This window comes from Echinops telfairi, unplaced genomic scaffold (genome assembly GCF_000313985.2).
Source record: "Echinops telfairi isolate 266 unplaced genomic scaffold, ASM31398v2 ScPeMD7_7;HRSCAF=31, whole genome shotgun sequence".
NCBI classification, from domain to species: domain Eukaryota; kingdom Metazoa; phylum Chordata; class Mammalia; order Afrosoricida; family Tenrecidae; genus Echinops; species Echinops telfairi.
Window position 1 is genome coordinate 5034985 of NW_022103904.1, and position 25823 is coordinate 5060807.

The window sequence follows — 25823 nt, forward strand, 5'->3', positions numbered from 1 at the left end:
CCCCGCGTCCTTAGCAGAGCCTGCAGTTGCTCCCCACAGTGACTGGGAGGACCATCTTCTGCACAGGCTGCAGAGCCCTATCCTAGGCTTCCGATCTGTTTCCTCGATCTGGAGCAAAGCGGTTCACATAAACAAACCACAACCCCACCAAACGGACTGCCAGGGAGGTAATTTTGCCTCATAGCAACCTGTGGGACAGAGTAGAACTGCCCTTGTGGGTTTCTGAGACTGCCACTCTTTCCTCGTGTAAAACATCTTTAGCCTGCAGACAGGCTGGTGGTTTCAAACTGCTGACCTTGCGGTAGGGGTCCAACTCATTCTAGGCTGTTTTCCCCCGCTGTGCCCATAGAAACAGCTAATCTCGGACTCGTTTATAATATATGGCTGTGGGTTGCTTCAGATTTCTCTGAGCTGACCTCATTTATCCCTTCTGATTGCTGGATCCCCACGCGGGCTGCCAGAAGGCATCTGATTCCGGAGCTGCTTTATGACCCGGCAGATGGCTTTCCGGTCCTACAAGGTTAAGCGAGATACATGTGTTTGGGGGAAATGGAGAAGCACATTAAGAAGAAACATTACTTTTTGATCCAGCCAGGAGAGCATACATAATCTCCTCTAGGGTCTGTGAAAGACCTCATTTTACACGTGAAATTGTGTGGAATTGCCCTGTACTGAATCAAACATGGTTTTTGAGAATAACTCGCCTCCGAACAAGCGACTGTGGGCTGGGAAGGGCCTCCAGGAACAAAGGAGGAAACATAAGCAAATGTAATCTCTACAGAGTTACGCTTAACGCACACACAGTGCTGTTGACCCGGTACCTGCATGAGGCAGATCCTGACCGTGACCATGGTGCATCCTTACCAGCAAAATGAACAAGTGAACTGGGTCCACCGGAGGAAATATGAGTTGGAGGTGTCTGGCATGGCATACTTTTTAAAATTCAGATATATAGTTTTTATTTGATAAAAAAGATTTGCTTTTTTCCCCCCTCTGAATATCTTAACTCTCTTTTCACAACCCAGTGAAAAATACTATGCCTGGAAAGTAGGGAAAATGAAACAAATAAGTAAACAGACAAAAGCCCTATCAAGTGAAACTGAAGTAGATTTCCATTAACCTGGGAATTTACCTAACCTGACTATTTGACCAAAAGCATCATGTTGGGACCTGGTTCGTTCTACAAAGGCCCAGAGAGCTCTGCTGAAAAAGTGAAGACAAAATTCGGATTTGCAGATAGCAGAACAGAGAGGTTTACACTACATCTTGTTGCTTCCCCATTTAAAATGCCCTGCTTTTCAAGCATCATAAGTAAATCACCTATAAAAAATTTAAAAGGAAGGTCCTCTCCTGCACATTACAGGGAGAGTGTTGGCATCTTGTGACGGGTCATCTTAGCCTTGTTATTAAATGACAGCAATCATTAAAATGCCAAACATATTTTGACAGAATTCACTTTATAAAATGTCAGCAAGTCTGTGTTTTTATTAGTTTGTTCCAAATCAATTTAGAAATTTCAATAGAATGCTTGTAAGTATTCCCCAAGCAGTGTCCGTCTCTGACTTTCAGCACAAAAAAATATTACAAATTAATCAGATTTCCAGATTTCTGCATAATGGCTTTGCACATTTATTGCTTAATCCTATTATGAAATGCTGTTATGATTGACACATCGCTGTGGAGATAGAAGTCAATTGAATAATATGTAGCAGTCAATTTTATTTGGAACTTAATGCGCTGAAGTATTTTCCCCACATTTCCATTATTTATGAGTCTGTCCCTTTGGAGACTATCTAGAAGAATTTGTTTTAAATGAGCCAATAATACCTTCTTCAAAATTTATAAGTGTGACAGAATCATATCTTTTTTTCCTCCCCTTTGTTGTCCATGGCATGCCAGTAAACAGGTTTTGAATTGTCTTCCACTTGCTCTTCAGAGGACAAACATTGAGAAAGAGGATCTTGTTAAGTTCTGCTTAGAATTGGATTGCAACCCAATCCCACCCATTAGAAAACTCAATAAAATGAGAGTTTCCAACTGGAAACCCTTGCAAATTCATAATGGCTTTACTTGTGTGTTCATTTCTTTATTTATGTATGTGTTGTTGTCACTGTTTTTACTGCTACCTTTTGTCCTACAAAACAGTAGCTATGTCCACAGCAAGGAACTATGATGTTTAAGAAAGTTTGAAAGCATGACTGCTTTGGTGGGTTTTCTGTTTTTGTACCCGTAGAGTTTTTGCTTTTTTTGGTATCCAGTGAAGGAAGTTCATTGTGGTCTGTGTCTCGCATAGTGGGGTTCCCTAAAGTCAGTGTGGGATGACAACTGTTTCCATTAAAAACAAGCAAACAAACAAAACAAAATGAAACACACATTGCCCAAAATATAACAACTGCCATGTCAGTTCCAACTCCTGGCTCCCCACTGTGTGTCAGATTCCAACTGTGACCCAGGAAGGTTTTCAGTGTCTGATTTCTCAGAAGTGTATAGCTCAGGGCTTTCTTCTGAGGCACCTCGGGGTGGACTAAAACCTCTAATCTTTTTATTTGACCACCCACAGACCCCAAATTTCAATTAGCACCCAGAAAACTTGCTGGAAGGAAATCCATATTCTTTTCAAGACATTCATTAAGATGACATCGGAAAAGATTGTGTTTTTAGGAAAACCCAAGAGCCCGTGTCTGAAGTATGTAGGTGGGAAAGGGCTGAAGGCCCTGAAGATAATGGAGGAGAGCCATGTGAAGGGATATTATGGGTAGGTTGGCCATGCCTAACGTTGGCCATGTGTAAAAAGATTACACATTCTTTTTTGTCATTGGGAAATCAGATTAGCTGTCCCTGGCCTCTGCATAAAGGATGCCCACCACTGGTGGACGCTCTGTCCACTAATGTATAATGCAAGACTATTAGTGCAAGTGATGATAGTGTCATTTTCTCTACTGTCATATCCTTCTACCTGGAATGACTTTGGATGTTAGCATAATTTATGTGGTTGGTAAGTGGTTTGAGCGCTGGAGCTATTGATAAACTACTGTGGCATATCCTTTGTGCCTTAATGTGATGTGACATCAGGACATGGGATTATGGGAAGGGACCCCAGGCTGGATCTCATATTAAGAAAGATCTTCTCTTTTGATTTCCAGGGGCCAGAGGAAACTCACTACCTTCAGACCCAGGCACCCCTGACCAACACCAGCCCAGCCAGACGCACCCCTCGTACCCAGTTGGGCCACAGGTTAGTATCTCTCAACTGCTTTTCATTCAGCTGCCTTTCAGATGGTTCAACCCCATAAATAACCAAATAAATAATAATGAGTTAAATCCAATTAACTCCAACAAGGCAAAGACGGTGATAAATTTTTATATGAAAAGCTATATGGCTACATTATTTATTAAAGGCAATCAAGAAAAAAATGTGCTTGCAAAACTCTTCTGCCTTTTTAAAGGAAATGTTGGTTTTAATCATTTGGAAACATTTCTTCCCCTCCCCTCCCCCTGAAGCTCCTCTATGACTCTGCTCTTGGTTACCAGGCAGTTTTCTCGAAAGTAAAACTTTAATGACTGGAGTGTGAAGGAAATTAAGTTATTACACCCTTACTATAGCCATTTTTGAAATACAAGATATGATTTAATATAAAAAAGTTAATGCAATTTTAATGCAAGTTCAGCTTATTGGGTTTGACAATATTGTACATCACACATAGCTCCTGCATTAATAAAGAAATACATTCATTATTTTTTAAAGTACAATATTTGTTTTTTTCGCAGCCTGATGTGGGTTATATGGAGATGTAGAGCACAATTATAAAAGGCTGGGCTTTCTCTCTCTCTGTCTCTCTCTCTCTCTCTCTCTCTGGTCATCTCTGTCCTTTGGTGTGAAGCTGTCAGAGTTCGCTAGCAGAAGCTTGCCCATTTTCTCTCCCTTCTGCTGTCATGGTTCCTGCATCACAATCACTTCTGGCACATCGGCAGCCCATCAGTTCAAGACTGTCAAGCACAAGTGTAGCTCTTGGGTTGGTCTTGACTCTCTTGTTCCGTCTCCCACAATGTGTCCCTGTGGTCAGAGGTCCCAACATCCCTCTCAGTTGTCTTGCACCATGAGGGAGGGTTGACTCACTCACGGTAGCCTTGAGAGGGCATTTCTATGGACCATAGAAACAAGCTTCTTAGTGCCATGCCTTCCTAATTTCACACTTCTAACATTATGTGTGTGCGAGTGTGTGTGCACGTGTCCTTGTGTGGATCTATGTGTACATTTGTGTGTGCACGTGTGCGTATATGTATGCAAGAACATGCTAGAGGTCATATATTTAAATGCCTCTTACATAAGTAACAGAATAGATCCAGGTTGATGAGGGGTATGACAAAATGCCAGGCAAATGCACTTACTTAACCCTTGATTCTGTTTTTAAAAGTGCAGCCAGTCAAACACTCCAAATCTGTGGCCTGCATGTCACCCAAAGACAGCCCTCCCTCTGACCATACTATTACTATTGGCTGTAGCTTACCACCAGGAATGCGAGGCCCGTGATTAGTTCTGTTTGAATTATGCTTGTTTTGTGCCTTAGGATAGCATTTTTGCTCCTTTTTTCCCCCCCAAGAAGATGAATTTACTTTGTGTGAATCTAGTGGAGTATAACAAATAGAGTAGGAGCCAGGTCCGTGGAGGCTAGAACAGTGGAGTCCACATCACTAGGAGCCCACATTGACTGTGGTGATGATGCCATAGCCCTCTTGGCATGGATGAACTATCGAATTAGATGCTCTGCTGAGTAAAGCTCCATAACAATGTTTAGATATGTAAAAATTAAAAACTCTTAAACATATAACAAAATTAAGCTACATGGAGTCTCAGGGCTTCCTCAGAGTGTCCCAGTAGGGACTTTGTGGGGAAGAAGCAGATTAATACCAAGTACAAATTGACTCTCACACTACCTCCATTCATCAAATAAGACAGTCCCCACTTAATCTGTGCCAGGTAGTAAGAGGTGGTGAAGAGAAAGGACTTTGAGCTGACTGCCTGGATTTGAACCCCTCTGCACTTGCTAGATCTGGGACCTTGAACAAGTTGTTTAAGCACTCTCTATACCTTGTCAGTAGGATAACTGAATTAATATACATAATCCCACCACCACCAAATAAAACCCCACCATCCCACTGCCTTTGAGTTCAGGCCAACTCATTGGCATGTACTGTAAACTTTCCAAAGGTATCAATCTTTATGGGAGCACACAGCCTTATCTTCACAGAACAGCTGGTGGGTTTGAACTGCCAACCTTGTGGTTCGTAGTCCAATGCTTACCTGAAAGTGCTGCAAGACATAAAACTATTTAGTATCAAGTTGACCCCTAACTCATGCAATCCCGGTGTGTCTAAATACAACTCTACGCCATTGGGTTTTCAATGACCGATTTTTTAGGAGATCACCAGGCTGTTTTCTACAGTCAACTTTAGCTGGCCTCAAACCTCCAGGCCTTCAGTTAGCAGCTGAACAAGTCACCATTTGCACCATCCAGAGATTCCCAAGCACTAATATCATGCCTGTCAATTACATCTCGGGCTTTGGACTAGGTCCTATCTTAATAGAATTTTTTCATATAAAAAATAAGTTGAAAACCCTTCCGTACAACTTTTGTATTGGTTCTTCTAGGAAAAATAAGACCCTTGGGATCATTGCTAACACATCACTTATGGGGTAGGAAAAAAGTCTTGGATCAAGGACTCTCAAGTCAAAAGGCCTTCCTGTCCTGTGGCTCAGCCAGGGCAGGACGCCTTCCTATGTCACGCCTAGCGAAGACTTGCAGACTGCTCCCCCCCCCGACGTCTGCTGCCAATAAGCACACCGCGGTCAGGCCGCCTGTCTCTTACCAAGCAATAGCATGTGGCTACATAGGAAAGATAAGCATACATTTTTATGTTGTTCTGACCGGACAAAATGTGAGAGGAACAGTGAAAGCAATTTTTTAAGATTTAAAACTTTATAGTCATCAATTACTTTTATTTTTCTATATTCATCTCACTATCTTATCACATATGAAGGGGCTCAAAGCCCCTTTCACCTTTCATTTCCATTTTCCCATGAATGTTTTGAAGCCCTCAGTTTACCTTAATTTAATTTAAGATAACTTATTATCAAGTTTATATTCCTATGCATTTTATATATTAGACTTTTAAACATTTTTTTGTAAATAGGCATCCTGATTATTCTTTTCATCAGCTCTGTAATCTCCCACATTTAGTATCATAACTAGCTACTTTTCATGATTGGTGCATTCTAAAATATAATGCATGTATTCATTTATCTTGTTTATTCCTTTTGAATTATGACTTCAGGTTATATTCCAGGAGAAAGTATTCTGAGTCAAAAGGGGGTGAATATTTTTTAGGTCTGGATATGTATTTCCAAATGCTTTCTAAAAGGATTACACCAGCATGCACTGGCCATAATTATAGGTCTACATCACAGTTGTGCTAAAGTCTCAATTACATGGAATAAGTCTTTTACATTATTTTTGCCCATTTAATAATCAAAATAGTATTGGTTAAGAGTTTCTGCATTTCTATTTTTTACCCAATAAAGTCTTCTGATCCCAATGAGTTCTTTCTAGAACCACATACATTAAATTAGTTGAAAGCTTCAAATATTAGATGGCAGGTTCTTCATTTGATCATGAAAACTAAATGAAATTGTCCAAACAAATGATTCTTTAACCCATCTTTTGTTGTTGTTTTCCTGGAAAAGAGCATGTTTCTTTACTAGTTGTTCAGGAACTCTTTGCCACTAATTATGTGAGAGAAAACTATCCTACAAACCAATGTCTTAGTTCCACTGTAAAGTGAGCTAGGTGTATCTGTTGTTATTGTTTTTGCAGCCACTTCTGACAGCGCAGCAGTTGGCCACTGCTGTAGCTGGCGTGATGCCTGGAGGCCCGCCTGCCCTCAACCAACCTATCCTCATTCCCTTCAACATGGCTGGACAGCTCGGAGGACAGCAAGGGCTGGTCCTCACACTGCCTACAGCGAATCTCACCAACATCCAGGGGCTGGTAGCAGCAGCTGCGGCTGGAGGCATCATGACCCTGCCATTGCAAAATCTACAAGGTAACCCACTGTGTCTGTCGGTCCCTGTGCCATGGGCAGTTCTGTAGGCAATGCCACTGGCATTGTCTACAGCTGTTGGAGGAAAATAACTCCAAACGGTGAAGGTGATCCAAACTTGCTTCTGCCAATGGGAATATGGATGGTTTATGCTGGAAGCAAAGTTTCAAGTTATCTGTGTATCTCAGGTTTGGTAAAACAATGGGCTTCATCAATCCTTATTTCCTAACTTTTAAGACTTCCAGGTCTTCTGGAAGCAGGTATGAGCAATCATTACATGAACTATCAAACACTTATGTGAAAGTACTATGTGGTTATAGGAAGACCTGAGCTATAATCACACACGGTCTCTCATTTACATATGTCCATACATAGATGAGATGTTCTTTGTGCTTGAAATGGATGGAATATCTCAAATCTAGGCATTGCTTACAGTAGTTACTTAATGATTGTTTTGCTTACCAAAAGAGACTTGGGGGCTTAGTGGTTACATGTTGGGCTGCGACCTGCAAGGTCCTCAGTTCTAAAGGACAAGCCACTCCGAGGGAGAAAGATAAGACTTTGTACTCCCGTGAAGAGTTGCAGTGTCAGAAACTGCTACCATGAGTCAGAATGGACTGGGTAACAAGGAGCTTTTGTTTGTTTGTTTGTTACCAAGTATATTTTAGTCTTAACTATCAAACAAAAACCACATTATTTGGAGTTATATCTTGACCCCAACAGGGGTCATATTCTGACCCCAAATAATGTAGCTTTTAAACAAAATAAAGAGTTCTATATTAAACCTTTATATTGCATAGGCATATCATAAAAGTCAGATTCTAATTTTACTCAGGAAAGGGAATATTCTTGATATCATAGAAAGTTTTGACTTTTCTCAGAAATTTGATAATTTGGTAGTCACTGTGATGGAGAAATGGCTTGAATCTGATTAGGATGACTTCTTGATTTACCAGTCTGTATTTATTTTAAACCTATATGAAATAAAATTTATTTATTTATTTCTACATTTATTTTGGACCAGTACTTGTTTTTTCCATTGACATAAGTGCTAGCAATTGAGTTTTGTTTTCTTTTAGTTTTTTTGTTGAATGAGGCTTTGGCTGGATATGTTATCAGAACAACAATGAAAGTGCTATTTTAATGGGTGTAAAATTGGGTCCTTCTTATAATTGACTGAGTAATTTGGAGCACCAGCCCATGGATGAGAGAACAGACACTCTAAGAAGTGGTTAATTCTTGGTTCAAACTTTTTGACATCCTCTATGGTCTAAAACCCTACCTATCACTGCCACTTCTTGATTTTCATTTTAATGTTTCAAATAACTTCTCTTTTATACTATTAAGTTGTGCCAAGGAACCTACCTTTCATAAATCATGTATTCCCAGGACATGCTAATGCACAAACTTTCCTTGTTTCCAATTTGAGAGAGTGCTGGGAAGCCAGAATCTAGAAGTGAGCAAATAAGGCAGGAACATCCAAGGTGAAGGCAGGGGCAGCAGAGTGTGAGGAGAGGCTTTTAATGTAGACGGATGATGAAATCTTAATGAAGAAATGGGCATTATCAAAATGCAACCTTCCATTTGAAGCATTTGTGCACATGGGAATATAGAACATTATAAATAAACATAAGCTTGTAGAACGCCTAGGTCATGAATTAATCCTGCTTGGTTAAGATTGGATGCGGAAGTCAGATCCTCACAGAACAGACTTAGTGTACCTTTAAGAAGATTTAATATTCCAAGGATTTTATTACCTATTATTTTAAGGTCATAAAACATTGGCCTGCTATAATGTAAGTTTTCATCAAAACCTTCATTTTAGTTTTGCTGTATTATTAAATATTAGTATTATAGTGTACTTTGACATTTTAAAAATAATTTTATTGGCACATAATTCACAAATTGTACAATTCAATGGTTCAGCCATATTAAGAAGAGTTGTACGATCAAATTTAGAATGTTTTCTTTGTTCTTATACTCATTGTTATTCGCTCCCCATTTTGCCCCAACCTCCCCTGCCGTACCTCCAAGAAACCATTAATCCAATTACTGTCTCTAGATTTATATGAATTTTCTGTGCAGAATGAATCTTGAGATTTGTGACATGACTAATTAAACTGGCTCAACCAAAGACCAAGCTCTTGTTATCCATCAGTTTGGGGTTCTTAAACAATTTTCGATCAGTAGCATCTTCATAAGTATATTGGTATTAATAGTTAAACTCTTATCTCCTACATATCTACATCCTCATGATTCCCCTTCACCTCCATCCTTGAGATTTTGATAGGTTGGGAGTAGGTGGTTCTTATTAAGTGCCGTCGTTTCTGACTCATAACCAACTGATGTACAACAGAACGAAATGTTGCTCTGTGCCATCCTTCAACCTGTTGCTATATTGCAGCCACTGATAGATTCAATGAGCGTTCAATGATCCTTTGTTTTATAAACAATCGCTGCTTCTCCGGCGACTAGGCCTTGGCTGGAACCTGTCCAAAGTGTGCAAGACGAGGTCTTTGCATCCTCACTGTCAAGCAGCATTCTGGCTATCCATCTTGAAGACTGACAATTTCATCATTATGGCAGTTCATGCTGTATTCAATATTCTTCTCCAACCCATTTATTTCCACACATGAACTCTTTTGCAATCTTCCTTATTCCTTGTCTAGCTTTTGCATGTACAGGAGTAAGTTTGGCAAATTACCAGGGCTTGAGTCAGGAGTATCTTAGTCCTTCATGTGACGTCTTTCCTTTTTAAGGAGGTCTTTTCCAGAAGATTTGCCCAAGACAATACATTGAGTACTTGACTGCTGCTTCCATTGGCATTGACTGAGGATCCAAGTAAAGGAAGAGAAAATCCTTGACAACGTCTCTCTTTTCTCTTTATCATGACATTGTTTATTGCTCTAGATGTGAGGGTCTCTGTTTCCTTTATTTTGAGGTATAAGTCTTATGGAAGCCTCTAGTCTTTGATCTCCATCAGTATTGCAAACCGCTTTCCCTTTGAGCAAGCATCTGCATACTGGAGCTTGTTAATGAGTCTTCCTTCAATCCTAATGCCACATTATTTTCTATACAGTTCAGCTTCTCAGTTTATTTGCTGATCATATAATTGAATAAGTAATGTGAAAGGACACAACTCTGATGCACAGTACTATGGAATTTCCATTCTCACAGTGTTAGGCATAGTTTATCATGACCCATTAGTCAATGGAACATAGGTAACCATCTTTCTGACTGCTCTGCTTTCAGCCATGGTCCATCATATGTCAGCAATGATAGTCCTTATTTCACATTTCCTTCTGAATCTTGCTTGACTTTCTGGATTAAGTAGTCATTAAAACATCTCCAAATTGCAAGTCAACTAGTTCCAGGAAATGCCTCATAATTATTCTTAGTAGTCCAGTCCCTTCCCTATACCTTCTTTTTGACCTCCTTACAAGGGACTGCCAATTCCCAAATTACTGTTAGGATTCAGAAAAAATTCCACCTTCTGGGTCTTTGGGCTTTGCTCTTCCTTTCACGTTTTCCATGGCCTCCTCACCACCCAGACCTCACTAGTCTTCACAGTAGAGTGGCCAACTACCCTGCTTGCCTGTGACTCAAGTGGTACTTAATCCTGGAGATTTTCAGGGTCACAGTCAAGAAGGTTCCAGGCAAACCAAAATGAACTTATCACTTATGAGAAGTCCAAGGACAATATGGAGTGTGACTCTCCATAGTGTTCCACCTCCCCAAGGTTTCTAAATTAGTGACTACTATTTGCAAGATAGGGGCTATAAAAGCTGATCAGTCAATCTCCCAACTTTTAGGGAACCAACTGTAGGCCCTGACAACTCCCAAGAAAATATACCTTAGGTTTGTGTACCTTCTCAACTTACATTACAGAACGTACTGGGACTCTTGGGCCTCTACCTGGTTTTATTCTTTCCAAAATGTGTGTGTGAAGTGGTGTGTGTGGTGATATGTCCTCATGGATCCTTCTGGGAGTCCCTCGTGATGCAGATGGTTGAAGCTCTTGAAGGCCACTCAAAAGGTTAGACATTTGAGTCTACCCAGAGGTGACTTAGAAAGGCCTGGCAATTTACTTCTAAAAGATATGTCATTGTAAACTTTATGGAGCACAGTTCTTTGACACAGGTGGAGTTCCCAAGATATGGACCAAACTAGATGGGCACGCAATTATTTTTATTTTTAATTTAGTTCTTGTTTGCTTCCCTCACCACCCAGAGCCTCTTGGTGTTTGGTGCTGTTAAGTGGGTCCAATTTATAAGAGGCGTGTGTGCAACAGAAGGAAACACCACGCGGTCCCATGCCTTCTTCCCAATTGTGTTTCTGTTTGAGCGCATCAATGCAGCCACTGCGTCAGTCCATCTGGTCGAAGGTCTTCCTCTATTTTACCAGGCATGCTGTCCTTCTCCGGGACTGATTTTCCCTGATAATATATCCAAAGTATATAATACATATGAAGTCTCACCATTTTTGCATCTAAGGGACATTCTGGTCGTACTTCTTCCAGGATAGATCTGTTTATTATTTTGTCCACAGCACTTTCAATATTCTTTGCCAGCACCGTATTTCAAATGCATGGATTCTTCTTTGGTTTTCTTTATTCAGTATCCCATGTTAACATGCATATGAGGCCATTGAAAATATTCTGGCTGGGGAAGGCATACCCTAGCCTCTAGTCTAGAGGAATTTAATAACTGAAAAGCATAAGCTGTTTGGTGACATTTTCCCTTTTGCTAGGACATTCATGGCTTGGAGAGCAAAAGGAGCTTTCTTGCATCTTGGAAGCATTATTGCAGCTCCTATCTGAGACTGTATCCAGCAAGTGCTTGGCATTGCTGTCAAAGGGACCATATGGCCCAGCAGACAACCCATCTGGCATAGACGGGCTTTCCCTTCCTCCTCAAGAATGGGGTCGTACTCTATTGAGATATTTGAGACAGAGTAGGTAGAAATCTTGTGGGATGCTGAGATGAGGTTTGGACATTAGAGAATCCAGTGAGCCCCCAGGCTGCAAACTGTCCCCCTCTGTGCCCCAGCAAGCAGACTTCCAGAATGACTAATAATCAGTTGCCCACCTTCTTCTACGTCTTCCTTGTATTAGTTTCCTAGGGCTGTTGTTACAAAGTATAACAAACTATGTGGCTTTAAAGGACATACATTTATTTATCTAGGCATTCCAAAAATGTATGGTCAGAGTATCTGTCATACTGGTTGCTTACGAGGTTTGAAGGAAAGAAAAAAAAATCTACCCTACACTTCCAGCTTCTGCGACCTCCAGGCATTCTGTGGTTTGCATGCCAGCATCTCCTGGGATTCTTAACTCAGCATTTACAGGACAGACTATCTCTGCGTCTCTTCTCTTTTGGACTAAGACCCACCCGACTCGAGTGTGCCTTCATTTTACTTTAACTGATACCATCTTCATAGATTACTTTCAAACTCGCTCACACGCACAGGTACAGGAATTAGACTTCAACCCATGCATCTCTTTTCAGGAGACACAATTCAGTGCATGATGCTTCAACATGGTTTTTCTTTACTAAACTGGATAGCGTTGGTTAGCTAAAACTGTTGGCTGATTTCGGTCCTGTTGACAATTGCATCTTTCCAGCTCATGTGTCCATTAAGAGCTTTCCATCGGTGTCCCCATCTCCATCACCTCAATCTTTTTTCCTGTCTTCAAACTTTCTGGTTTCATACTTCAAAAAAGTACATATCTAAACTTCAAACTCTCAAAAAGAGAATAATTTCTTTTTTATACTGTGCTACCTGGCCAGACCAGTGACTCCTAGTCTAAGGTTGGGTGTTCACCCTTGTCCAGTCAGTAGTAAGGTGGGTGGGAGGGGAAAGCCAGGATGGGTTGGTACTGAACATGGGACACCCTGGCTTAAGAAACATGCTCTTTCATGAGCAGAAAGGAAAGTGGGCATAGTAGGCGTTCTATTGGCTATTCTGCTGGCCGAACTGAATAGATCAGTATGCACCCCTCCGCCCCCACTCTGGTGTAGAATAAGATCGAGATAAATTCTGATCTAAAATGTTAGGAGTAGAGTCTAGATTCTGGCTATTTTAAGGGAAATTCTGGCTAAAATGCAAGCCATGAATGCTCTAATCTGAGAGAAGACCTAGAAATGGCCCACTCCTCACACCTTGGGTCCTAGAAGTAGGTGATGTGTATTACCCTCTCCTGTCTCACCTCAGGAGCTCTGGTGGTACTGTTGGGTCAGCTGCTCAGGCTGGTGGTTCAAATCCAGCAGTCGCTCTGCAGTTATTTCTCCCATAAAGATTCACGGCGTCAGAACCCTTTTAGTGCATTGTTATTCGTTGGAAGAGACTCAGTGGCAGTGGTCTGGGCTTTAGTTTTTACTTCACCTTGGAACAGTCTTTATCTACCTCCAATTACGGGCCAGTCTCACCTACGCATGAGCGCTCCACTACTGGATCCTTTGTCGCTCGCATTGCTGTGGTTTCAGCGGACAATCCACAAGCCAATCCTGTGAAAGACAACTGGTATTTATTAATGGTTGTTGTTAGGTACCCTCCAGTCAGTCCCAGCTCATAGTGACCCTGTGTCTAACGAAATGAAACATCGGCTAGTCCTGTGACATCCTCTAGTCATTGCTGTTTAAGCCCAATGTCATACCCCCTGTGCCAATCCATCTCACCAAGGGGCTTCTGACTCACCAAGGGGCTTCCGACTCACCAAGTCATTTGTGACTGACAGTGACTATTTTGTATTGGTTAATACTTTCTAATTACTTCTCTGGGTTCTAATATCCATTTCAATGACTACACAGAACTAACAAAATTCATGATCAGTCAGTTCATTAAGGAATTTTACAAGTTGTCGTGCCAGTGAGCAATACTTACCACCATAGTTGTTCATCAGGATATGCTACAAAGATCTTTTAGGTCTTCTAATAAATGCCCCAAAGGGCATTCCACTTCCCTGGAAGCCTCATCTCTAAGGCACTCAGCTCAGGTTGCATGGTTCAGCAAACCCATGTTTCCCAACGAAGTACCCAGAGGCACCCTACTCTGCAAGCCAGCCTCCTGCACCAAAGCACTTAGCTTTACTTGCTTCCTGGGTAGGAAAGTAGTCCCCCACTCTGTTCTCGACCCCGGCTCCTGGCTCGGCTGCGCCTCCTCTGATGGCACAGCTGTCTGCGGGATTCAGGAGGTTCACTGCGCAGGGATCTCAAACCCGTAACACGTACTCAACGCCGGGCTCTCGATGGTAATGATATCCTTCCTCTTGCTTCTCATAGGGCTCATTGTATACGCAGCAGGATTGATAATTCAGGGAATTCTGTTCACAATTACTCACAGATAAATCCTGGCAGTATCTTTCCCTGCTTTCTTACTAGATCCATACAGTAAAAGGTCATCTGGTGGAAGTTAGAGACCGGGGCCAGAAAAACCAGAGTAAGTAATCCACCGCCCCTGCAGTTACCCCAATGGGGTTCCAACACTGTAATTTTTACAGCAGTAAAACCCTTCCTTGTCTTTCTTTCACAGGGTGGCTGGTGGTTTGGAACGGATGACCTTGTGGTTAGCAGTCCAGTGCATAACCTACTATGCCACCAAGGCTTATAAACCTTAAACATGGGAAATTACTAAGGACTGTCAGATACTTTGTAAACTCTTAAAAATAAGTGCCTCTCATTTTGTTTATTTTCTTTCAACACATAGATAGCCACAGCCCCCAACCAAACCCACTACCATGGATTTGATAACAGCTTATAGTAACCCTGTGGAAGGGTTAGAGGCTGTGAAACTTGATGAGGGCAGATAGCCTTAACTTCCTCCCTTGGAGTGGTTGGTGGATTTGAACCTACAGCGCAGCACTTCCTGACAGTGTCACCAGGACTGCCCAGATACTTTTATGAAGAATGTCATTTGCAATCGTTCTAACGTGGGAGCAGAGATTATTAGTTGATGCATCAAAATAAATGCCTTTTTATGGAATTCATACCAAAATGTTAGATTTTCTTGATTTTTAAAAGTGATGGCCCCCAAATAGCTAATAAATATAGTCTTGACACTCATACTAACACAGCAAGGGGGTTAGAAGGAGAGCAGAGGTAGTTCTGCCTCTGGAAGTGACCTTGGACATCAAGATTCAGGTTAGCGTCTCCTTCGCAAGGCACCGGTCAGAATGACTCACGAATCACTAGAGGGCCACATAATGGAGAATATCAATGTGCTAAGGAGGAGATTTATATCAAAGTGTGAACATTCCAGTTAAGTCAAGCATAACATTTAAATTAATGACCAAAATACATTAAAGAGTGCTGCTTACCATGAACATGGAAAAGCAATTAGCTTTAAGGCAAGTTGAAAATTCAAGGCCAAGGATGGTTCCCTGCCCTTAACTCTGCCAGGAAACCTGCCCTGCTTTTCCTTTGACTCCCCAAAGTCAATCTGGACATGGTAAAATGTGTAAGGATAGTGTTGGGGTTAAGATTCCATGCACAAATTATCTCCCATTTCTTTTTTGGGTTTGTGTCAATGGAGGTATTATATGTGCAACATAAGATATAAAAAATCCAAGTGCTCGGTTCCATGAGTTTTGATGAGGTATACTCCCATGACTGCCACCACAATCAATACATAGAATATTTTTTCCTTACCCCCTACGGTTCCTTTGCTTCCAGGAAAACCCCCTTCATCCAACAAGGTAACCACCAATCTGATTTCAGTCCCAATAGATTGGCTTTGCCTCTTACAGAACATCACATAAGTGGAATCACGTAGTATGCATTCTTTGTTGCCTTTCTTTCATTCAGCAATATGTTTTTGAGGTTCATCTATTGTGTGTATCAATAGGCCATTTGTTTTTATTTCTGGGTAATGTTTCACTTTATAAATACACCCGTTTGTTTGCCCATGGAGATTCCAATGGCCCAGTGAGCCAACATGGTGATGGTCCCCTTTCCTGGAGGTAGGAGATGCTTCCTCCACTGAGCATCTCTAGAGAAGCAGCCCTTGCTCATTGTTCTGTAGCCTTGGACCACGTCTTCTCGGAGATTCCTCTCTGTCTGTTAACAACTTTGACCACATCTGAAGAGAAAATTATGTGGAAGATATTTGGTGGCTTTTCTCAGTCCTAATGTGTCTTGTGGAAGTTTGGGGAGCTGAATGGTTGCTTGAAATTTCCAGCAGTTAAAGAGTTGTAGTTTCTTGAGGCATGAAGGGAGCCCTGGTGGCATAGTGTTTGTACATTGGGCTGCTAATCAAAAGGTCAGCAGTTTGAAACTACCAGCCAACTCCCCGGGAGAAAGACAAGCTTTCTACTCCTTATAAGAATTACAGTCTCCGGAACTGACAGAGGTCATTGTACCCTGTCCTATAGAGCACTATGAGCCAGAATCGACTCGACGGCAGTGAATTTAGCTTGAGGATTGGGAATGTAGACTTTCAGAAATCAAGACCGCTCCTGATCCTTTGTTTCAGCAGTTCCAAGTATCAAGGTTTTCCCCAAGAGACAGGAGAGGCTTTCAAAAGTTCATGGAATAACACCGCATCTTTTAACTCCATTTCCATAACTTTTTGAAATCTCCTCATACATCCTAAATCTAATTTATTTTGTCTCATTATTCCCATTGCTCTGCCCAAACACGCACTCTTAAATGTAATAAACTTCAGTGTCAAGGCACTCTGTTCTCCTTGGTGTTCGGTGAGCACATTACAGCCCAAGGGCCTGTGCGCTCCGGCTCCAACCATTCTTCTCCAGAAAGTCTAACACCCTCTTGTCCCCCCGCACTCCTGTCCTCCTTTATTGTCCTCTCTCACAACACCTTCTCCCGTCTCGTGCTGCTGTGAGGCACCATTGAGTCCGGTGTGAGTTATGGATGCCTATGTACTCCGGTAGGAAATATGCCCACCCCCCACTAGCCTCACAATCATTGCTATGCTTTATGTCCATGTGGTAGCCACTCTGTCCATACATCTTATTGTGGATCTTCTTTTTTTGCTTACCCTCTATTGTACCCAGCATGATGTCCTCTTCTCAGGACCGGTCCCTCTTGATGGCATTTCCAAAGTTTGTGAGACAAAGTCTCACCATCCTCCCTTCTAAAGAGCATTCTGACTATACTTCCAAGACTGATTCGTATGTTTCCTAGCAATCCATGGTACTTTCCATTTTCTTTACCAACAGCATAATCTAAAGACATCAATTCCTCCAGTCTTGGACCCTCGATACAACCTTAAAATCTCAAGATAAAAATGTTCGAATCTTATCCTTTCTACCAGAAGCAACACCGTCATGCTTGGCTCTTGCACTACAGAGGAGGACTGCTTTGTTTAATGTATCTGGAGTATCTTGTTCCATCAGACTCTGCCCCTACGGAGCAAACCCTGGGACAAGCATCTTCGTTTAGCTCAGGAATGTGGCCCAAGAACAGTAGAAGTATGCTTGATCCAATAGTTGCTCAAGAAGGAATGAATGAATTTTAAAATCAAGAGAAAGAAGAGAGACACCTATGTCGAGAAGAAGGCTTGAGAAGCACGGAATCTGATGCCCACGTTTGGTTGTTGCGCCTGAGGCTAGGGAGAAATCACACTGGGGTACGGGGAAAAAACGCTTGCTGCCTACTTAACTCCATCTCTTGGCACCCCACCCCATGAAGCTTCAAAATAGGGTTTCACTGGTTACTTTTCCCAGACCTTTTTTCCAGTGTGTGTCTGCGCTGACCCAAGAGTTCCATCTTTTGGTTAGTAGCATGCTTGTTCCCCTCAAGGTCTCCAGAGGAGCAGGAAGATGGCATAACTAGAGTCTTCGATGTCTCTCCTCTGGGCGACAAGTGGCTATCAAAGGACCCGGGCATTTACTACAAAAGAGGGTCTGTAGCGAGTGCTGAGGCGTTAGACAAGCTTACGTGAAGACAGTGCCGTGATGAGCTTAGCGTTCCTTATGAATGAGTGATCTCCAGTCCTCATTAGACTGCCTTTCAGCATGCTTGTTCTTGTGGACTGAAGATGAAATGGTCGGTAAGGTCCAGGTGGGTTAGGTGGGAACATGTTCTGGTCATTGTAGTACCACTCATGAACAAACCACATCGTTGGCCACACATCCTGCCTTTTTTATTTAATTGACTTTTGTGCTCATCGAGCCCGGCTCCGAACTGGTTCCGACAGATTCTATCAGGACTGCAAAGTGAAACTGGAAGCTGTAGGAACTTTAAAAAAAAAAAGCAGTTACCAAGAAGGGCAAGCAGAATGGAAAAATGCATGAGTCCAAGCTTGGAACAGGAGAGCTGCAAGGAGTATAATGAGTGCTTTCAGCTGCCTGGTGTGGAGGATAGATTATTGGTAAAACTGAGGAGAGTAACATATCCTTAAAGTAGTATGTATAATCGGTCACCAGCTTTGAACCACGTGCCAGGGCAAGAGATTTGGTTGCTTTATCCAGCACATATGGTGCCCTCAGAGAGATCACGTTTCTAGCAGGGCTACAACCCATCATTTTGCCAAGCTCCGTTATCACTCCACTTCACCCAAATTTTAAACCTTGTGTGTGTTCTGATAATGCTTCCTGAGCCAGGCTGAAGCAGTCGAAAGTCCTGTATTCAAGTGATGCCCATATTAGGAAAGTTGATTGAATTAATATATATACACAGTTCATGGAAGAAAATGGCAGCAGTGACATGAACTTTATGGGAGAGAGTCAAGACCATTCATGGGAGAGTACAAGACAGGACCAGCCATGGTGGTTAGAAATGAGAAGAGCTGGATCTGGCTTTAGTGTGCAATAATTTCTCAGCCTCTCCTACCTCGCTGACTGTCACCAAGTCCAATATTAAAAATACCTAGTCCATAAATTCATATTTGCAGTGTTATTCTGAAGAGCCCCACGTGACATGCCATACAGTAATACCAAATCCGCTATCAAGAAGGTAGGAAAAGTAGTTGCAATGTGTCTTACTTTGGCAGTTTTTCAAACCGCCAATGTCTCCAAGGAATCACGCTTCTTATTTAAAAGACCTGGAGAAGCCCGTTCTGCAGTACATTATCCTTGAAGCAGGCGTCACTGAGGCACTGGGGCCTGGGTTGCACTGGAAGCACATGAATGAGGAGTGTGACTAGTCTAGTGCACACTTCAGAGATACTGTCAATGGAATAAAGCATTGTCAAAGGATAATGGCTTCCAGCTGCCACAGAAATGTCAAAGCCAAGCCAAGACATTTATTTTCAAAGCAAAAGGCAGGGAAGCAACGTGATCCCCAGTTTGCACATAATAAGGCTGTAAATCTATCTGGGCTTTTGATGGCATCTAGCAATGTGTCTACACCAGGGTGTGCAAACTGGATTAGATGATAAGAGTTTGCAAAAGTGACGAGCTGCTTTCCAAGAGGGCTTCTTCTCAAATGGCACTGGTGCTGAAGTGGGCAAAGGACTGTGACTGAAATCCTTCACAACCACCCTCCATGACGAAGGATGAGCAGGAAAGACTCCCTGGTCCAGCTTTCCTCTGGAATCCAGACAGAGGATTTCTCTAGCTGTGGAAGCGTCTATGGAAAGGAGGTAGATGTGGAAAATATAACAAAGTGGTCCCCAATTTCTTTCTGCCCACTTTTTTGTGAGCTAATGTTCCCCCTAAAAGTCCCCTTTTCTCTTATGTGTATAATACCTGAAGGCAGGCTCCCAGCGAGAGGTCGCTGTTAGTATTTCTCAGCCTCTCTAGGAAAAAGCTAAACCTCACTTTCTGCTAGGAACTGTACACACAGATTGGTGGATTCCACAAATACTTACTTACTAAGTATCTGCTGTTTTCCAGGCACGGGGCTAAGCACAGGGATGTAGAGTTTAGTGAGAAGGACGCTGCAGTAACTCAGGGGAGAAGGGTGCTGGTGGCAGTGATGAACTTCAAGAGCTTGATTTGGGGAACATTCAGAAGGTGGGTTGGTAGTATTTGGTGATGGATTGAATATGTAGCTGTATAGCAGGAAAGATGAAGAGATGATTGGTCCTATTTGATGTGGGTTATTCAAGTTTCCTGTGACATGTTCAAATAAAATACTAGGAACCAGTTGGAAATACATGAGGTTTGTGCTGGCCCTTTTTATGTAGAAACCATCAACATATCTGACTGAAGTCAGGAAGGGAAGACATTGTGGGAGAGACGAGGTTAGGGAGGGCCTACCACAATTCAAACCATGGAAGAAAAGGCCATCACCATAGAGACTGAGAAAGAGTCCCAATACAGCACTCCCTTTGGAACATGCAGAGGCTAGAAATGATAATTCCTCGTGGGGAACATATTGGCTCCTTGCTTATTCTGCACCACATTTGCTGGGGCTCTGGTGTTTGAATTCTGTTTCATTAGATATAATCTCCTCATTCACATTGGAGCTTTTGATGGTTGTTTTACCCTTATTTATGCACAGTGCAATAAGAAAGAGCAAACTATAATAATAATAATGTATCTGCTCGTTTGCTTTTTATCTTCTAAGGACATACCACGTTTCTGTGTATAAAGAAGCTGTTTTAAGATCTGCTACATTAAAAACTTCAATGGTGTTTGCTCTTTTTTTGAAAAGCTACCCAATTGATATAAATCTATTATTTAAAAATGTAGTTGCAGCCTTGAAAAAAATCTCAATATGAAGTATTTGAGTTCTTTTTTTAATTTCTTGCTTGCTGATTTTTAAAGCGCCTCTGAGGTCGTGCTTATTGGAGCTATCTATGGCAGTAGAAACAGCTTCGCCAGGCTTGACTCTGGTGTTTTGTAAAAGCTCTTATTTAAATAATATAGTTTTAATGTTTTAAATGTGTGGCCTTGGAAAAGAATGTCTTATTCTAAGCAGAATCAATCTCTTCACAAATTGGCTCCCACACTGACCTTTTCCTTTGATTTATTGTCATAGTCCCTTAAATTACATTAATCCACTGTATGCACCCAGCTTAGAGACAAAATTAAGATCATCCATAGTATTTGTGCCTTTTGTCACTGGGTTAATATGATCACAAATACACAAGTCCATTAACACATTTTTATGCATCTGAGTTCCCCTGTGTGCCATTATTTGAGACATTCTTAGAAGAATATATATATATGTATATATATATATATTCAACATTTGACATAAGATAATTTGAGTTTGCTGTGTTTGGAAAATAACTCACATGGGAGAATGTTGCGTTAAATAAATAATAGAGATAAAATTTATACTTCCATATATTTCAAAGCTAATGCTGCTAACTTACAATGGAATGGTAACATGAAGACACAGTGCTATAATTTGATTGATTTGTTTTGACAGCAGCCAAATAATTGAGAGTGAAAGGTGTCAGCACAGATGAAATATCATGTAAGCCACATTTAGAAGGCAAGCCCAGCAGCAGCAGCAACTGGAATGTTATTTCCTTTGATTCAGCCCTGTTACTCACTTCCAGTTTATCATGAAACCATGAGAGGCGCACAACTTCCCCAACGAGGGACACTTTTATAGAGAAGACAGAAATAGAAGTTTGTCACATGCTGGAGCAGTGGAGAGAGACAAAAGAATCTAACCCGGCACCAGCACCACAAGCTGAATTAGTTCATGCTTTCTCTTTCTTTGGCAGACTCTTGCTCTCAGGCATTTGACTGCATTTTGAAGTGATCTTGAGTTAAAGGAAAGAGTAGATCCCACATTCCAGCCCCTAAACTAGAGGTGGGCAGAGGGAGGGGGGCTATGCTCAGCATGATTTCTGGGCTCAGATAAGGTGTTCACTCAAGTGAAAACTCAACTGACTGCAGACCAGATTATTTTCCATTTCATCTAGTAAGAATAAGAGTTGGCGTGCTTTTTTGCTATTGTTGTGAGGTGCTGTGGGTCAGCTCCAGTGTGTAGCAACCCTATGCATGAGGAAAGGAAACCTTGCCCAGTCTTGCACGATCCTCACAATTGCTGTTGTGTTGGAGCTTATTGCTGCAGCCACCGTGCCAGTCTACCTCCTTGAAGGCCTTCTTCATTTTCACGGACCCTACCCTTCACTTGACCAAATCTCTAGCCACTGGCTTCTTCTGAGAAGGAGAGTTCTGGCTGTATACCATCTAGACAGACTTGCTTGTTCTGGCAGCCCATGGTATTCTCATTATTGGTTGTTGCCAACACCAGAATTCAAAGGCATCAGTGCTTCCATGGTCATCTTTATTCATTGTCCATCGTTCACATGTATATGTGATGAATGAAAATACTATGATTCAGATGTGTCTTAGTCTTCAAAGTGACATCCTTGCTTCAACACACTCAGTAGGTTTTGTGCAGCAGCTTTGCCCAATGCAGTGTGTCATTTGATCTCCTGACTGCCGCTTCCCTGGGCATTGGTTGTGGATGCAAGCAAGAGACGAAAGCCTTGGCAACTTCAGTGTTTCTCCATTTATCATGCTGCTGTCCATTGGTCCAATTGTGAGGAGTTGGGTTTTCTTTATATTGAGTTGTAATCCATAGTGAAGTCTTTGATCTTCGTCAGCCCAGTTACTATAGAAGCTACGTGGTCAGGAGAGGACCAGGTAGGAGAAAGCTTCTGCCCACAGGCAACCACTGAGCATCATGGTTCACAGGGTAGGTGCCAGAATCTCATGGACCAGGTTTCATTCCCGACCTATGGTGCTGTCAGCTAAGTGTTGAACTGCTAACAGCAGGATTGAGAGGTGGATTCATTTCAATCCAGAGTCCTGGGCAGTGCAATTGATTCAAGTGCTTGGTAGCTAACCAGAGCTCAGAGGCTTGAGTTCACCCAGAGGTGTCTTAGCAAAGGTCAGGTGGTTGACTTCCAAGAAGTCTGTCACTGAAAGTGCTGGGGTGCCCAGTTCTCCTCTGACACACAGGGCACCATGAAGCTGGGTGGAATTGAAGGAAAGTACTGGGACTATAGGTAGTCCCTGGATTAGGAACCTCCAAGTTAGGACTTCACTTTTATGTAAATGTGTCCTTTGATGGTATGTAAATTTGTTTTCACTTCGAAATGATTGAACCAGAGTCACCCTTCACTTGGTGTAGGTGCAACTTTAAAAGCAAGGAAAATGCTTCTACATTTTTCCTGCATTAAAAATTCAAAACCAAACTAACTTCCATTTAGTCGGTACAGGGTAGAACTACCCCTGTGGTTTCCAAGACTGTACCTCTTTCTGAGAGTAAAAAGCCCTGTCTTTCTCCATGCGTTAAAAAAGTAAAGCTAAACAAGAACCATCTGCACCTAGTCCATCTGATTGCGAATTCTACTTCACAGCCACACGTGGGAAGGGAGCTTGTTCATCACCCGGGGGCCACCTGCGATTTCAACTCGGCGGCTTGTTAGCCTTGTAGGTTTGGGCAAAGCACTCTGATACCTGAGCGTTGCCTTCCTCGGCTAATTTATAGGCTTATTTTGTGGATTAAATATGATAATGTGTGTAATATTTAGTACCAGACACATAGTAAATACTACAGGAATGCTAGCTGCTTTTATTATCATAAGCCACAAAGCCCATTGTAGTAACCAGGAACCCATTGAGTTTTGGAAATGTGGCTAGTCTGAACTGAGATATGCTGTCAGTGCAAAATCTACCCCAGATTATGAAAATGTATGCTTGAAACAGAGGAAACATAAAGGGGGAGCATCATAAAGTTCCTGAAAAGTCCCACAACCAATTTTAATTCCCCTTTTCAGGCACTTGTTGAAGCCCCCTGGTAATAGAATAACATGATCTTGAAATCACAGGCATTAAGGTTTCGCCACATGTGTGGGAGACCTTTCATTGTAACCAATAGATAATGGATGCTAGCATTCTCCTGTACACCGTCCTCCCACTCCCTCTTCCTCTCCTGAAAGCAACCACAACCCCGCCTGTGCCTGTGGTGGCCAAGAGCGCCTGTTACCCACACTGCATCTTCTCCTTCCGCTGTTGAGTTTCTTAACCTCGTTTACATACTTTTCTCTCTCTGCATTTCGTGCTACATCTGTGCTGTTTTCTTAGGTCACCCAGTTTGCTATTTCTCTGTAGTTGTACTTAATCGCGACTTAACCTTAGGCTTCCCTTTAAAATGTTCTTTTTCATCATTATTATTTTAGATGCCCTTCTTTCTTTGTGATTTCCATTCTCTCTTAAAACAACAAAAAAATCAAAACCAAAATCCCTGTCCTTGAGTCAATGCTGACTCATAGCGACCCATAGGAGAGGGTGGAACTGCCCCCTGCCGTTTCTGAGACTGTAACTCTTGGTGGGCTTAGGAGCCCTGGCTTTTTCCAACAGAGCGGCTGATGTTCTCAAACTGCCAGCCTTCGGCTAGCAGCTCAACGCGTAACTACTTAGCTATCGCTACTGATCGTAAGTGTATTTATTTTATTTGTTGGTGTTGTTGACTTCCATTTAGGGTAAAGACTGGAGAAACAGACCCTTCTTCTTGCCTCCTTCTCTTTCCCTCAGGGCGAGTCACTGTCTTCTGTGGGAAATCCTTATCTGGAACTCACCTGAAGCAGAGTCCGTCGTTCTATGACATCCTTTCACCTTTGAGGGGTCTACTATGAAGCTTCACAGTTGCTTCTGCTAAAGGCCCGACAAGTTTCACAGACTACTTTCTATGCTTAGGGATATTTGTGTTATGCACATTATATAAATGCAGTCTCTACACCGGGAAATATGAAGAACTGAGTTTCAGTTTTCCCCAGAAAGCTCCCCCACGTTTAGTCTTTAAAAGCCATGGAAGTCTCAAATGGTTAAAGGCTCAGCCACCCACAGCTGAAACCCGCCCAGCAGTGCCTCCAAGAAGAGGCCTGATGATCAGCTCATGGAGTCTAGGTCTACGCACCCACTTAGGGGCCAGCATGGGTTTGAATCAATTTCGTACATTCGGATTCTGGTTAGAGCCTTTAACAGAGACAGGCATCTTTATGAATACCCTGGGCTAGCAAAGGGGACTTCTCTAATCACCTTTCACCGATAGGGTAACCCTAGCAAAGTTCAAGATCAAAGCGAACTCCTCTCCTTGCTTCTCTGTCCAAAGCTATATAGCCTGCCTTTGTGTTGGTGCCCAGACACCAACGCCCAGCTTCCCAGGCCTCTAACCTTGTCTGCGCTTTGGATGCCCAGTGGCGATGGGCCAGATGCTTGAGTCTGACCCTGTTCTGTTTCTGATGCCTGACGATTTTCCTTTCTGCATGTATATGTAAATGTTTGACATTTTACCCACAATGTCTACATATTTCCAGAAGGCAAGATGACCATATTACATCAGTCTACCATGTTAACAGGAAAACTCTCTTTACTGTTGCCTTTTTAATTTCTTTCAGTAGGTCTAGAGTTTGAATAATCCTTAGCAAATAGATAACTCATAAAAACATCACACATTCCATTGAATTGGTTAGTGCATTTAACTTGAATGCTTTGCAAATATTCTCTGCAAAATTGTTCGGAACTCTTAGTAAGAACGCAACTGGGCCATTATAAATATATCTGATATTGTGTTCTAGCATTCCCTTCTGGGAGATTCTTGAGTGATAGGTATGCCTATGGTTCTTACTAAATAAACAGCAATCTGTGTAGGTGCCCAAGGGTTGTTTTTTCAGCTAAATTTTGTTCTTGAAAATAAATAACCAATGGGAATCACAATGGAGTTAAGAAATTTCTTAATTTGGGGAAAAACACAAAGCACATATATATTTTTTAATTATTAAGGATATAAGAAGTAAACACTTGAAGGAATGTTTTGAGAGAGAAAATTAAAATGTACTGATTCTGATAT

The 25823-nt window shown here is 41.9% G+C and overlaps 1 protein-coding gene across 1 annotated transcript in view; it reads left to right on the forward strand.

Moving 5' to 3' along the window:
- Window positions 1-825: 825 nt before the first annotated feature.
- Window positions 826-25823, forward strand: part of POU6F2 (POU class 6 homeobox 2) — a 366489-nt gene continuing 341491 nt past the window's right edge. Inside the window, exons 1-3 of the mRNA XM_045286283.1 lie at window positions 826-922; window positions 3144-3235; window positions 6873-7101. Of these exons, the coding sequence (XP_045142218.1) occupies window positions 826-922; window positions 3144-3235; window positions 6873-7101 (418 nt within the window). The remainder of the gene's footprint in view (window positions 923-3143; window positions 3236-6872; window positions 7102-25823) is intronic.